This window comes from Dermochelys coriacea, chromosome 9, assembly GCF_009764565.3.
Source record: "Dermochelys coriacea isolate rDerCor1 chromosome 9, rDerCor1.pri.v4, whole genome shotgun sequence".
Lineage (NCBI taxonomy): Eukaryota > Metazoa > Chordata > Testudines > Dermochelyidae > Dermochelys > Dermochelys coriacea.
The window spans coordinates 9,765,507-9,781,672 of record NC_050076.1 but is presented as its reverse complement, the minus strand read 5'-3'; the positions used below and the strand labels follow the sequence as shown (position 1 = coordinate 9,781,672).

Genomic DNA, 16,166 nt, shown 5'->3' with positions numbered 1-16,166 from the left:
ACTGTCCTATGCTAATTTAAAAGACTTCCCTTCCAAAGAATATCTTAAAAAGAATCAGAGGTGTTAATATTTTTCTAAACTGATTTTCATCTCGTAAATATACTAAAAAATACAGCTGTTTTCCATGGGATTATTTTTAGAGAAGACCCAGAAGTTTGAACACTGACATTTTGTTGTTTGCAAGGTGAATGATAAATCACTTTGCCCAGGTAATCTGATGTGCATTCATAATATTCACCTTCAAATATCAAAACTATTTGGCTGACTTATTCACTTTCAGACTTTTTAGCTTTTCCTCTTTTGTAGTCCTATACCACTCTGGACAGGGGGTTCATACTAAGTTTTGCTAGCTTGGAACTTATTTATTATGTGACAACTACATGAAAGTTAAAAAAAAATGCTACAAGTGTGTATCTTGTTCCAGAACAAGAAAATGTCATTTGACTTGAGGATCAAGGCTCTATTAACTTAAGAGGCAGGCACTAGGAGGAAGTTAAACCTGACATACCTGCTCCCACGTAGTTCACAGCTTTAGCTGCTTTGACAGCAGCTTCTCCAAGTTTCCTTCTCACTTCAGGCTCAATTTCTGGCTGTGAATGTAATGATAAAAAGAGATTACACATTACTGAGAGCCTCACAGATATCATGCCTACTGTATGTGCATACTATGCCATCTTTAAAAAAACTGCAGTAAAATCCTGAACCATATTATATTTAAAATCTTTGCTTCCTGACCCAAGGAGCAATCAGCTTATGTCCTAAAACTTGAAGGTAGAGAATCTTTGATAAATTGACAGAAATAAATATAATATGCAAAATGTTGGACAATTATAGGTTAAGTGGGAGTTTTTTCCTTTCTTCTGAAGCATCAAGTACTGGCCACTTCCCAAAGTAGGATATCAAGCTAGATGGCACAATGGTTTAATTCAGCAGATTAAAATCCTATGTTTTAACCTTCAGTTTTGTCTCTGGAACTCAAAAACCAAATAAAATAAAATACAAAAAGGTTCTGAGATTTATTTATTTAAGTAGCAGAATGGACACTGATGTAGAAAGCAGACAGATGTGTACAAAAAATTCAAATCATATTACTTTATCAACTCCATTTAGGAATCCTCCACTTACCCCAGGAGCTTCTTCAATGATTTTCTGATGTCTTCTCTGCACACTGCAATCTCTTTCAAACAAATAGACTGCATTGCCATGCTGGTCACCAAACACCTGGACTTCAACATGCCTGTTTCACAGTAACAAATGTTTCAATGCATTTTTACTAAAGATCGCTAAGGCCTCAATTTTGCAATCCGTTTCACTGAGGCAGACACTTGCACAGCACCCCATTGACTTCAACAGGGTTCCATACAGCTATAAGGACCTGCCCTCTTGGATCCAGTTGCAGATCAGCATGATTCTGTTAAATGATTCAGTGAAACATATTATACCTCCTAAAGCGACTAGTTCAAATGAGATTTTGAACTCTATGATCATCATATTGAAACTTCATGAGTTTGAGAAAAAAATATTTAGAGTCCGCTACTTCTGTATTAGTTTTGGTCAGTCTAATCTCCTGGTACCTTCAGATGAAAGTATTTATATGTACCTACCTACTACATGTTCAACAAGGTGTATGCCAAGAATACTACTGCTTTGCAATTTATAACACCTTGTATCTGTGTATGTCAAAAGAGCTTTATGAAAGTTAATGAGCTCAGTTTAACGCATAAATGGAAATGAAGTATTATCATCCCCATTGTACAGACCGAGGCGAGAGATTAAGTGACTTGACTGAGTACATACAGGACATCTGAGGTAGATTATGGTTCTCTTTCTGACTCCTATTTCTGTGCCTTAAGCACAACTACACATTGCTTCCTTTAGACCTGAAAGAATGGTGAGGTCAGAAGGCTGATGTACCAACTAGGCATGTCATTGCCATAACATATATAGTATATGATATCTAGGTCTCTCTCCACAACACCACCATTAGGATGCTGCAAATATGTCACCAAGACAGCCAGATTTGTTATAAATTATCATTCAAAGTCACTGTCATACACTTCACACTTTGTAAAATTAATAATTCTGCCCTATTTTTATGCAAGTGCAGAAAGTGTGCAGTACTATATAAGACACAAATTATCCCATCTTGCATAAAAATCTTGTACTGTATTTTAAAAATATTTTTAGTATTAAAAATATAATCCACTTCTCTCACCTTGGATTGTCTACAAATTTTTCTATCAGCACGGCATCATCATTGAAAGACTTCTTTGCTTCTCTCCTGGCTGATTCTAGTTGGTCCAGAAACTCCTTTTCTGACTGAGCAATTCTCATACCCTAAGATACAACATAAGGTTGTCTAAATATCTACTAAAGAACAAGTAAATAATCACAGTTAAAAAAAATCTCCAACAGTGGGAAAATTGGCGAATGATTAAAACAATAATTAAAATATGTGTTTACCAATAAAAGAATTCTATTCCTTCTTATGAATCAACAGAATTATTTATTAACTTCCAAACAGTTAATCTTTGCAAATCCCACAGAAAATAAAAGTGTCACTAAGGCTATAACTTAAAGATAATGTTGTTGCCCTGGTGTAAAGTACAGAACTCAGTTTGACTTTTGGATCTCATGCTGAGATTTCATAGCTGGCAGACAGAAAACACTGTTTTTCTTTACAAAATATGTACATTTGTTATGGAAATCATTGAGAAAAACCTGGAGCTCCACCATGAAACTTTTATGCAGGTTCTTTTCACGTTTCATCAGGGAGGTCATCAGGTAATAAATAATAGCTACACACTGAAGGTATCCAGGTATTTGTAAGAATCTATTTATGCAATATTTACAAATTTAAAACCACCATTAAAAATAATCATCACAACAGAGGCTGTCATTAAACAATGATTGAATCTCATACAACTTCACCTATATAACACAATCGGCAAAATGTTTTCTTAGTGTATATTGCTGGAGCTCCATTTAAGTCAATGGAGCTCTACCAGTTTATACAAGCAATTTGGCCCGACTGACTAAATAAAAGGCAAGCACAATGAAAGAATTCACAATGCTGTGCTGGACATTATTTTATTAACTTCAAATTAAAATAACTTGCTTCCAGTTACCTTACTGATAGGATTCCTTTTATAGAATTCAGTTACACAAAACAGAAGGTACGATGTAATAGTAGTAGTACATGTATTAGTAGCATATTAGTAGCATTCAGTCAGGTAAAACGAGATTGCATGAATTTTCCTTACCTTTCCTCCACCTCCACGAACTGCTTTAATCATTACTGGATACCCAATTCTCTGGGCATGTTCCTTTAGACATTCATCAGACTGATCTTCACCATGATAACCTTCAATGACAGGAACCCCAGCAGCAGACATTATAGCCTTGGAGGTGCTTCAAAAAAATATTTTTTTTATATTTAAAATGGCAATGATAATAGCTGTTTCTTACAAGAGGCCTCTGATCTGTAAACACTGCACACATGCTTAACTTTATTCACGTGACTACTTCCATTTACCTCAATGGACTACTCAGATGAATAAAGTTATGCTGGTGCATAAGTGTCTTTAGGATAGGGACCCTAATTTGGTGTAGTTCAGCATGCACATAATTTTTTTTAATTCTTAAGAGCATAAGAGGAACAGGAATAGAAAATATTCACATAACACTAATTAAATCATACAGTACATTAATTACACATTGTAAAATGAACCTCTATGCAGGTACCAAATTAATTCAGATAATGTGTTTTATGCTTGATTAATAATATTGATTTATTTGTCAAAGGGTTAGTGATTAAGCAGCCCTTAATTTCCATCATTCTATTTATATCTCATGCTCTGGCAAATTTTCCTTTAGCCCAAGAATGTGGCATAGGTTTCTCTTCCCATCAACACCATTCAAGAACAGCTACAAGTCACTGCAGAGACACAAGATGCTTCCTTCCACACCATTGAGAGACTATGAGTGGAGCTCCCACAGTGCTTCCAACCCTTTTTGACCCAAAATGTAAAGATCTGGGTATTGAACCTATGTCCTTCTGTAGGATAATGCAAAGCACTAATCTAGAGGATCCTAGACCAGCCTATGCATGTAATTATTAAAATCTTATTAACGGAAGAATCTTGATTGTTCCTATATTTATATTCATCCCAGAACTATGAAAAGTTTGAAGCATTGTACGATAGGTTATATGGAAAAATCAACAAAAATGTAAGGAGCAAAATAGCTAAGTAAAAAAATCTTCATTAATAATGAAGACAAATTCACTAAACTGTAAGTTACACATTGAAATGAGTAAAAAATCAGAAACAGATACCTCTTAATACCCATATCTCTGATAGCAGATGAAGGAGGGCCTATGAAGATGATTCCCTCTTGCTTGCACAGCTCGGCAAACTCCGTGTTTTCTGAGAGGAAACCATACCCTGGATGAATAGCCTAAAACAGAATGAAGGTTACCAGCCTACTTTACACCATGTAACCCATATCACCCTAAAACTACAGGTTTATATAGAAGGCTTTGGGGGGAGGAGGGGTAACATGAGATGGAACATACCATGGATAAAAAACATCAGACACCAGGAATACAATTAAGAAAAACAAAAGGGTGAGTAGGTAGGTCGGTCGAGCAATTAAGTAATGGGTGATAAGTAATAATAACAAGACTAGCAATTAATGGTTAATTTGAAGGAAACTTTTTATGTTGCTTCATTCCTCTGTGGCTTTGTGCATGTTGTCTATTTAGCACTTGATCCTACAAACAGTTACATCCATGAGTATAGTTAGGCCAGGCAGAATTTGATTTTTTAAAAATTATTTTAATGGATAATATCAATGTTTATTTTAAAGCATGTTTTTCTATTTTATCAATTTAAATTTTCACAGTTGCAAGAAATTATAGAGGGGTGTCAGGCAAGAGGGTGAGTCAGACCACTTTTTAATGATCGGAGATGTTGATTTCAAAAAGTTGAAATTTATAACCATTAAAACAAATTGTCAACATGGCATCAAAATATACACAGTAAATATCCTTAAATCAAATTCTCATAGGTTCTCAAGCAGCATTTTTCTTACTTTGCCTATCTATAAATTTCAATTATTATTGACGGAAAAAATTTTTTTTGTCAGTTTTTATGTGTTTGGTGAAATTGATGTTTACTGACATTTACCGATAAAAATCTGATCCCTCCAAGCCTAAGTATAGTTAGTCCTATGCAGAGTCCCCCTGATGTCAGTGGAACTCTGCTCAGAAGTAAATATATCTGCAGGAATAATTAAATTGTGGGATCAAGATTTTAGATTATAATTTAAGCAATCTGGAACAGGGAGTGGTTTTATTACCTGGGCCCAATCCTGCAAATATTTCCATAAGAGAATAATATTACTTATAAAAAGAAAAGCAGTACTTGTGGCACCTTAGAGACTAACAAATTTATTAGAGCATAAGCTTTCGTGAGCTACAGCTCACTTCATCGGATGCAAACTAGGTATGACTTCAAGTCCTATGTAAAGGGCCTACAACACTTTATGCTGCTTGGATAACATTTTCAAAGCTGCCTGATTGACCGAGGAGCCTGAGTCTCATTTTCAAAAACGACTTCAGGATTTAGGAGCCTAAGTCTTATTGATGTCACTTTTGAAAGTAAAACATCAGTATTTTTGAAGGTGTTACCTTATATAAATAAAATAATATCTCATGCATATCAGTTTTGATCAAAGCAGACAACCTTTATTTTAAAATGTCATTATTTTAACTATAAAAAGAAAGCATCTTAAAACTACATTGTGAGGTGCAAGATACAATAAGCTGAGAACAGACACAAAGAGGATAATACTACGGCATGTGTTGTTTAGAACAAAACAACCTGCACCTTACATAAGAACAGCCATACTGGGTCAGACAAAAGGTCCAACTAGCCCAGTATCCTGTCTTCCGACAGTGGCCAATGCCAGGTACTTCAGGGGGAATGAACAGAACAGGTAATCATCAGGTGATCCATCTCCTGTCACCCATTCCCAGCTTCTGGCAAACAGAGGCTAAGGACACCTTATATGAATAAACATTTAGGACACTTTCCTCAGCAATTTTATCTTTACTTTTTAACTCAAACCCAAAGGTTAAATTAGAAACTGAATTTTCCCATGTACTCAGAGGAACCCTTTAACTGTTCTTAAAAGCAGAAATACAGTTTTTCAAAGGGAAGCCACAGTATAAGGCAGGCCTAATCAAAGTGCATAATTTAGGAGGGGCAGCGTAGTTATATTTACCTGTGCTGTTGATATTTTGGCCACTTGTATTATTTTTTCCATAGCTAAATAGCTCTGCTGAGAGGCAGCTGGGCCAATGGAATATGCTTCATCTGCCTATTGTAAAACAAATATACATTACTACTGGATCAAGTATTAGACAACTGAAAAGCAAATTTAAACCTTAATTCGGGAGGGCCCATTTTATCTTTTATAAAAATGCTAACAAACAATTTAAACTGTTTGCTCTTCAGAAAGAAACTCAACTGGATGAACTTAATTTTGTCATTTTTTATAGAAATAGAGACAACTGGCCACTAACGTGGACCTTTGTTGATTTTAGAAAGCAAAATTGTCTGCTGTTTTTGTGATGTACTCAGAGGCCTAGAATAAAACTCAACATATTTTTGTTTGTGATTCACACAGAATTTGAATCTAGGTCTTCAGAAGTGAAAATCTACTGCATTAGTCCACTAACACCTCTTTTGGTACTAATATCATTTAAGAAAACTCTTCCCCATACAATTTCATTTTCATTTAATAATTAAAGGCCTGATCCTGCAAATTTATGCATGCAAGTAACTTTATTCACCTAAGCAGCCTTATTTAAGTCAATGGAACTATTCATATGAATAAAATTACTTGTGTGCATAAATGTTTGCAGGATTGGGCCTTACATTTTTAACTAGTATACTTCACCATTGCGACATGCATGGAATTCTTGTCTGCATCACTGTAAACTGCTACAGACTTCACACCCATCTTTCTGGCCGTCCGCATCACCCTGCATGCAATTTCTCCTCGGTTTGCAATGAGGACCTTCTCTATGTTTCTTCTTTCTACTTAAAGAAGCAAAGTCAGGTTTTACACATATATGACCGATCTATACCTTTCCATGTTACATGATATGAAAATACTGTCACAGTTTAAATTATATTACAAACTTATATTACAATCTTTAGTATATTATTTAAATACTACATTGTGTTTTTTTTTTTAAAATGACTAGCTATTACATGCATTTTGTACCCTTTGTATCTAAAAGTGTCTCTGAGGAAAGAAAATTACAAACATATATATGACTAAAGGCAAATGAAATTCCTTAAAATCTTCATGACTTATTTCCAGGTGCTTCTCATTAGATCTAATATATGGAGTATTTCTTGGGAAATTTACTCAATTGAGCACTTATAAAATAAACTCTAACTTTCTAATTTTTCCTATAACTGATGTTCTCGAGTTAATTTCAATGCTATTAATGTTATTAATATATTTACAGCATATATGGATAAAGAAAATAGCTTAATACCTGTTGTTGAAGCAAATTTCAGGCATCTTTGTCCCCAAATCAATTTTCTGCACAAAATAGTAAACAAATAGAATTATAATAAAGAAAAAACATTAAAGTAGGGTATAACTGCACTATTTCTATTCTTGGGTGCAGCAAGGTTACTACTAATACAATTTTAAATTTTTTAATCACTTAATATTTATATAGTACTGTCAGCATATATGAAGTTGTGTGCCAAACATAAAACAAGTCCCTCCTCAAATGAAGTTACATGCACAATAGATCACAATCCAATCAAAACAAAAACAGAGTGCTAAGAGGCATTAAGACTGGAATACTTTGAGGAATAGATTTTTTTTAAAAGCTTTTAAAGGACAGTGTGGTCAAAATGTGGTTATTAAACAGGAGGTGGTTCAAGATATACAGCACCATGTTAAAGAATGTATGAAGTCCACAAAAAAAAGGTTACGTGGAAAGTGGTGGTGGATTCAAGAGAGATGTTGCCAAGAGTGAAGAAAGAAATACAAGCAGGATAGAGTTATGAGAACTTTGGATCAAATACTGAAGTAGTTAGCAAGGCAAATTAGAGATATTTAGGTAGAGGTGGTTATATGGACAGAGAGACGTTTTAAGTAGTACACTTAAGTGTTTTAAAGAGCACATAAATTAAAATTTAGATTGGATCACTGGCAACAAAGTGAAAGAGACACACTTGGAACAGATTACTAGATCCTGGTGGTTCAACTTGGGCAGTGAGTTTAAGACATAACTTTGGTTAATAATCCATGCATTTGCTAAACCACACCAGCTAAGGGAAATGAACAAAATTTTGGCAATATCCTCTGCATGTAATCAGAAACAGTGCAGAAAAGATATTCAGTCTCTAATCACAGACTCATAGAATCATAGACTTTAAAGTCAGAAGGGACCATTATGATCATCTAGTCTGACCTCCTGCACAACGCAGGCCACAGAATCTCACCCACCCACTCCTGTAACAAACCCCTAATCTATGTCTGAGCTATTGAAGTCCTCAACTCGTGGTTTAAAGACTTCAAGGTACAGAGAATCCTCCAGCAAGCGACCCATGCCCCACGCTAAAGAGGAAGGTGAAAAACCCCCAGGGCCTCTTCCAATCTGCCCTGAAGGAAAATTCCTTCCCAACCCCAAATATGGCGATCAGCTAAACCCTGAGGATGTGGGCAAGACTCACCAGCCAGACATCCAGGAAAGAATTCTCTGTAGTAACTCAGATCCCACCCCATCTAACATCCCATCACAGGCCAATGGGAATATTTACAGCTAATAGTCAAAGATCAGTTAATTGCCAAAATTAGGCTATCCCATCATACCATCTCCTCCATAAATTTATCAAGCTTAGTCTTGAAGCCAAATATGTCTTTTGCCCCCACTGCTCCCCTTGGAAGGCTGTTCCAGAACTTAACTCCTCTGATGGTTAGAAACCTTCATCTAATTTCAAGTTTAAAGTTCCTGATGGCCAGTTTAGATCCATTTGATCTCGTGTCCACACTGGTACTGAGCTTAAATAATTCCTCTCCCTCCCTGGTATTTATCCCTCTGATATATTTCTAAAGAGGAATCATATCTCCCCTCAACCTTCTTTTGGTTAGGCTAAACAAGCCAAGCTCTTTGAGTCTCCTTTCATAAGACAGGTTTTCCATTCCTCAGATCATCCTAGTAGCCCCTCTCTGTACCTGTTCCAGTTTGAATTCATCCTTCTTAAACATGGGAGACCAAAACTGCACGCAATATTCCAGATGAGGTCTCACCAGTGCCTTGTATAACGGTACTAACATCTCCTTATCTCTACTGGAAATACCTCACCTGATGCATCCCAAGACCGCATTAGCTTTTTTCATGGCCATATCACACTGGCGGCTGTGATCAACCAATATTCTGAGGTCCTTCTCCTCCTCTGTTACTTCCAAGAAATGCGTCCCCAGTTTATAACAAAAATTCTTATTAATTCCTAAATGCATGACCTTGCACTTTTCACTGTTAAATTTCATCCTATTATTATTACTCTAGTTTACAAGGTTATCCAGATCTTCCTGTATGATATCGCAGTCCTTCTCTGAATTGGCAATACCTCCCAGCGCTGTGTCATCCGAAAACTTTATTAGCACATTCCCACTTTTTGTGCCAAGGTCAGTCATAAAAAGATTAAATAAGATTGGTCCCAAAACCGATCCCTGAGGAACTCCACTGGTAACCTCCCTCCAGCCTGACAGTTCACCTTTCAGCGAAACCCATTGTAGTCTCCCCTTTAATGAGTTCCTTATCGACCTTTCAATTTTCATGTTGATCCCCATCTTTTCCAATTTAGCTAATAATTCCCCATGTGGAACCATATAAAATGCCTAACTGAAATCGAGGTAAGTTAGATCCACTGCATTTCCTTTGTCTAAAAAATCTGTTACCTTCTCAAAGAAAGAAAAGGAGTACTTGTGGCACCTTAGAGACTAACAAATTTATCTGAGCATAAGCTTTCGTGAGCTATAGCTCACTTCATCGGATGCATGCAGTGGAAAATACAGGAGGGAGATTTTATATACACAGAGAACATGAAACAATTGATGTTACCATACACACTGTAACGAGAGTGATCAGGTAAGGTGAACTATTACCAGCAGGAGGGCGGGGGAAAACCCACCTTTTGTAGTGATAATCAAGGTGGGCCATTTCCAACTGTTGACAAGAACGTGTGAGGAACAGTAGGGGGGAAAAATAAACATGGGGAAATAGTTTTACTTTGTGTAATGACACATCCACTCCCAGTCTTTATTCAAGCCTAATTTAATGATGTCGAGTTTGCAAATTAATTCCAAATCAGCAGTCTCTTGTTGGAGTCTGTTTCTGAAGTTTTTTTGTTGTAATATTGCGACTTTTAGGTCTGTAATCGAGTGACCAGAGAGATTGAAGTGTTCTCCGACTGGTTTTTGAATGTTATAATTCTTGACGTCTGATTTGTGTCCATTTATTCTTTTACATAGAGACTGTCCAGTTTGGTCAATGTACATGGCAGAGGGGCATTGCTGGCACATGATGGCATATATCACATTGGTAGATGTGCAGGTGAACGAGCCTCTGATAGTGTGGCTAATGTGATTAGGCCCTATGATGGTGTCCCCTGAATAGATATGTGGACAGAGTTGGCAACGGGCTTTGTTGCAAGAATAGGTTCCTGGGTTAGTGTTTTTGTTGTGCGGTGTGTGGTTGCTGGTGAGTATTTGCTTCAGGTTGGGGGGCTGTCTGTAAGCAAGGACTGGCCTGTCTCCCAAGATCTGTGAGAGTGATGGGTCGTCCTTCAGGTTAGGTTGTAGATCCTTGATGTTGCACTGGAGAGGTTTTAGTTGGGGGCTGAAGGTCACGGCTAGTGGTCTTCTGTTATTTTCTTTGTTGGGCCTGTCCTGTAGTAGGTAACTTCTGGGTACTCTTCTGGCTCTGTCAATCTGTTTCTTCACTTCAGCAGGTGGGTATTATAGTTGTAGGAATGCATGATAGAGATCTTGTAGGTGTTTGTCTCTGTCTGAGGGGTTGGAGCAAATGCAGTTGTATCGTAGAGCTTGGCTCTAGACAATGGATCGTGTGGTGTGATCTGGATGAAAGCTAGAGGCATATAAGTAAGTATAGCGGTCAGTAGATTTCTGGTATAGGGTGGTGTTTATGTGACCATCGCTTAGTAGCAACCTGGTCCAGGCTGAGGTTGATGGTGGGATGGAAATTGTTGAAATCATAGTGGAATTCCTCAAGGGCTTCTTTTTCATGGGTCCAGATGATGAAGATGTCATCAATGTAGTTCAAGTAGAGTAGGGGCATTAGGCGATGAGAGCTGAGAAAGTGTTGTTCTTAGTCAGTCATAAAAACGTTGGCATACTGTGGGGCAGTGCGGGTTGAGGGGCCATGCGGGTACCCATAGCAGTGCCACTGATTTGAAGATATACATTATCCCCAAATGTGAAATAGCTATGGGTGAGGACAAAGTCACAAAGTTCAGCCCTCAGGTTTGCCATGACATTATCGGGGATGCTGTTCCTGACGGCTTGTAGTCCATCTTTGTGTGGAATGTTGGTGTAGAGGCTTCTACATCCATAGTGGCTAGGATGGTGTTTTTAGGAAGATCACCGATGGATTGTAGTTTCCTCAGGAAGTCAGTGGTGTCTCAAAGATAGCTAGGAGTGCTGGTAGCATGGGCCTGAGGAGGGAGTCTACATAGCCAGACAATCCTGCTGTCAGGGTGCCAATCCTTGAGATGATGGGGCGTCCAGGATTTCCAGGCTTATGGATCTTGGGTAACAGACAGAATACCCATGCTCAGGGTTCTAGGGGTGTGTCTGTGTGGATTTGCTCTTGTACTTTTTCAGGGAGTTTCTTGAGCAGATGGTGTAGTTTCTTTTGGTAACCCTCAGTGGGATCAGAGGGTAATGGCTTGTAGAATGTGGTGTTGGAGAGCTGCCTAGCAGCCTCTTGTTCATATTCCGACCTATTCACGATGACAACAGCACCTCCTTTGTCAGCCTTTTTGATTATGATATCAGAGTTGTTTCTGAGGCTGTGGATGGCATTGTGTTCTGCACGGCTGAGGTTATGGGGCAAGTGACGCTGCTTTTCCACAATTTCACCCCGTGCACGTCAGCGGAAACACTCTATGTAGAAGTCCAGTCTATTGTTTTGACCTTCAGGAGGAGTCCACCCAGAATCCTTCTTTTTGTAGTGTTGGGAGGAAGGTCTCTGTGGGTTAGCATGCTGTTCAGAGGTGTGTTGGAAATATTCCTTGAGTCGGAGACGTCGAAAATAGGATTCTAGGTCACCACAGAACTGTATCATGTTCATGGGGGTGGAGGGGCAGAAGGAAAGGCCCTGAGATAGGACAGATTCTTCTGCTGGGCTAAGAGTATAGCTGGATAGATTAATAATATTGCTGGGTGGGTTAAGGGAACCACTGTTGTGGCCCCTTGTGGCATGTAGTAGTTTAGATAGTTTAGTGTCCTTTTTCTTTTGTAGAGAAGCAAAGTGTGTGTTGTAAATGGCTTGTCTAGTTTTTGTAAAGTCCAGCCACAAGGAAGTTTGTGTGGAAGGTTGTTTTTTTATGAGAGTATCCAGTTTTGAGAGCTCATTCTTAATCTTTCCCTGTTTGCTGTATAGGATGTTGATCAGGTGGTTCCGCAGTTTCTTTGAGAGTGTGTGGCACAATCTGTCAGCAGAGTCTGTGTGGTATGTAGATGTAAGCCATTGTTTCATGTTTTCTGTTTATATAAAATCTCCCTACTTCATTTTCCACTGCATGCATCCGATGAAGTGAGCTGTAGCTCATGAAAGCTTATGCTCAAATAAAATTGTTAGTCTCTAAGGTGCCACAAGTACTCCTTTACTTTTTGTGGATATAGACTAAACACGGCTGCTGCTCTGAAACTTCTCAAAGAAGGAGATCAGGTTGGTTTGGTGTGATCTACCTTTTGTAAAATCATGTTGTATTTTGTCCCAATTACCACTGATCTCAATATCCTTAACTACTTTGTTCTTCAAAATTTTTTCCAAGACCTTGCATACTACAGATGTCAAACTAACAGGCCTGTAGTTATCTGGATCACTTTTTTCCCCTTTCTTAAAAATAGTAACTATGTTAGCAATTCTCCAGTCATACGGTACAACCCCTGAGTTTACAGAGTCATTAAAAATTCTTGCTAATGGCGCTTGCAATTTCATGTGCCAGTTCCTTTAATATTCTTGGATTAAGAGTATCTCGGCTCCCCGATTTAGTCCCATTAAGCTGTTTGAGTTTGGCTTCTAGCTTGGACGTGGTAATATCTACCACCATATCCTCATTCCCATTTCTCATCCTACCATTATCCGTAAGATCCTCATTACCCTCATTAAAGACTGAAGCAAAGTATTTGTTTAGATATTGGGCCATGCCTAGATTATCCTTAACCTCCACTCCATCCTCAGTGTTTAGCAGTCCCACTTTTTCTTTCTTTGTTTTCTTATTTATATGACTATAGAACCTTTTACTATTGGTTTTAATTCCCTTTGCAAGGTCCAACTCTACATGGCTTTTGGCCTTTCTCACTTTATCCCTACATGTTCTGATCTCAATAAGGTATCTTTCCTTGCTAATCCCTCCCATCTTTCACTCCTTGTAGGCTTTCTGATTTTTCTTAATCACCTCTCTGAGATGCTTGCTTATCCAGCTTGGTCTACAACTCCTGCCAATGAATTTTTTCCCATTTCTTGGGATGCAGGCTTCTTCTGATAGTTTCTGCAATTTTGACTTGAAATAATTCCAGGCCTCCTCCGCCTTTAGATCCACAGGTTCTTCAGTCCAATCCACTTCCCTAACTAATTTCCTTAATTTTTTAAAGTTAGACCTTTTGAAATCAAAAACCCTAGTCACAGATCTATTTTTATTCTTCCATTTAGTTTTAACTGAATTAGCTCATGATTGCTCCAACCAAGGTTGTCCCCTACAACCATTTCTTCTATCTGGTCCTCACTACTCGCCAAAACCAGATCTAAAATGGCATCCCCTCTTGGTGGTTCAATGGTTGAGTCTGGATGAGATGGATATTAACCATTGCTTAGAATATGTCTACACAGCAACTAGACACCCGTGGTTGGTCCGTGCCCAGACTCAGGCTCATGGGACTTGGCTTGTGGGCTATTTCATTGCTGTGTAGATGTTTGGGCTAGGGCCTGGGCTCTAGGACCTGGTGAGATGGGAGCCTGGAAAGCAATGAAACAGCCCCGTAGCTCAAGCCCTAGTTGGCTGGCACAAGCCAGTCGCAGCTTTTTATTTACTGTGTAGACATACCCTTAAGGTACCACTATGAGATACGTCTTAGTAATAACCCAAAAGAGATACAAAAGTAATCACCGGGCATGGGTTCTAAAACTAAGCTCGATGTTTTATGTTTTCTTTTATGTGACCTGTTAAACTGTACCTAGAGGATGAACTGTACTGAGTTTTTAAACACAGGGCTTGGAAAAAATATCTTTGGTGAGGGGATTATTTGTCTTCACCGAAGAGAGCAAATGTTAATGTTTTATTGAAATGTATCATCAGTGGGGCCTAATGGGCACATTACATACATTCAAAAAATAAAATACTTCTCTATATGAAACCCCCAATTTAATCAGTATCCCATTTTATCAGCTGAAGAAAGTGAGTACAGAAGGACGCTAACAAGAACTGACTGAATCCATCACTCACTACACCACCACCAACGTATGTGCTAGAATAACATGGTCATATGAACTGCCTTCAATTTTCTGCATGCACCTCCCTTTCCATAGTCAAACATCCGATGAAGTGAGCTGTAGCTCACGAAAGCTTATGCTCTAATAAATTTATTAGTCTCTAAGGTGCCACAAGTACTCCTTTTCTTTTTGCGGATACAGACTAACACGGCTGCTACTCTGAAATAAATAAAAGGGTAGCCCTGCTGATGCCAGCAGCAGGAGCTAGCCAGCCCACCAATGGAGTCTGAGGCCTTCCAAGACCCTAGGTATGTACTCAGGGTGCCTGGTCCCTCCTGACCCTGCAACTACGCTTCTATTTTCAGCCCACGCGTTTGATCAGAGCTGGCCTGGGTATGTCTCCTCCAGGTGGAATTTACACCCGCGCCTACTTGCCTCTACAGCACCGAGCACCACTGGGCCCTGGCTCTTTAACGGGCTTCTTGGGCCCGACCCCACATCGACACCGGGGTCAAGGCGTCGGGGGGGGGGGGGGCGAGGGCTGTAGGGCTAGGCCCTGGCCGCAGCCGCGGGAGCTGCGCGGTGCCCGCCACCTGTCCAGAGCGCTCGGCAAGCACCCAGCGGCGGGGAGGCCTCCTCCGAGGAGACGCGGACAGACCCGGAGCCCGGGGGGTCCCGGCGGGGCAGCGTTCAGCTCTGGCCCGGCGGGCTGGGGGCGGGCCGCCCCCCTGCAGGCGCGAGACCAGGGGGCCCGCCCGCCCCTGCCTTGTGGGTCCCGAGCCACGGTTGGGCGGGGGGGCAGCCCCCGGGCACTACGCTGCTCCGAGGGGCTCCAGGCCGGGGCCGGGACCCAGTGGCCATCCCCCGCGCCCCGCACTCACTGGTGCTGCAGCGCCCACAGGCACCGGCGGCCCCGCTCCGTCACCAGCACCGTGGCCGCCATGTCTGCGCGGGGACGGGAGCCGAGCGGGGTCAGACTAGAGCAGCTGGCACGCGGGGGCGGGCCCGTGTCTGTCAGCGCCGGGGGGGCGGGGCGCACAAGGCCGCTGGCCAGTGGCTGAGCGTGGGGAGGGGGCGGGGCCTTGGAGTAGCTGGGGGCCGGTCCTGGGCAGGGTGAGCTGCGAGGCCTCCTGGTTTCCAAGTCCCATGGAGCCTGAGGTGGCTCGATTTGATGCATCCCAGAGCCATGCATTGCCCCCCCCCCCAGCTCCAGGCACCCCCCAGGCTGGCAGCTGGAGTCGGAATGAGGAACGGAACCCCAGGGGTGGCCTTGATGGGTGGAAACCCAGCCGGCCCCAGTACCTGACAGCCCAGAGAGCGCCTGACCCAAGCTGAGGGCTGGGTTCCCCAAAGAGATCAGTGCCCCATTAGGAACCAAACTACGTGGGTG

At 40.4% G+C, this 16,166-nt stretch overlaps 1 protein-coding gene across 5 annotated transcripts in view; it reads right to left on the bottom strand.

Moving 5' to 3' along the window:
- Positions 1-15,804, bottom strand: part of MCCC1 (methylcrotonyl-CoA carboxylase subunit 1) — a 34,345-nt gene extending 18,541 nt beyond the window's left edge. The window contains exons 1-9 of one of the 5 annotated variants that reach the window (XM_038416887.2): positions 15,658-15,804; positions 7,577-7,623; positions 6,967-7,106; positions 6,289-6,384; positions 4,337-4,458; positions 3,264-3,411; positions 2,216-2,337; positions 1,126-1,237; positions 509-590 (exon numbers count right to left, since the gene is read on the bottom strand). In XM_038416887.2, the coding sequence (XP_038272815.1) occupies positions 509-590; positions 1,126-1,237; positions 2,216-2,337; positions 3,264-3,411; positions 4,337-4,458; positions 6,289-6,384; positions 6,967-7,106; positions 7,577-7,623; positions 15,658-15,719 (931 nt within the window). In that variant the 5' untranslated portion in view covers positions 15,720-15,804. Of the gene's footprint in view, positions 1-508; positions 591-1,125; positions 1,238-2,215; positions 2,338-3,263; positions 3,412-4,336; positions 4,459-6,288; positions 6,385-6,589; positions 6,811-6,944; positions 7,110-7,576; positions 7,624-10,232; positions 10,252-15,657 lie in introns of those variants that run through there. The other 4 variants (XM_038416886.2, XM_043491849.1, XM_038416888.2 and 1 more) reach the window with 4 other exon arrangements.
- Between the last annotated feature and the right edge of the window lie 362 nt (positions 15,805-16,166).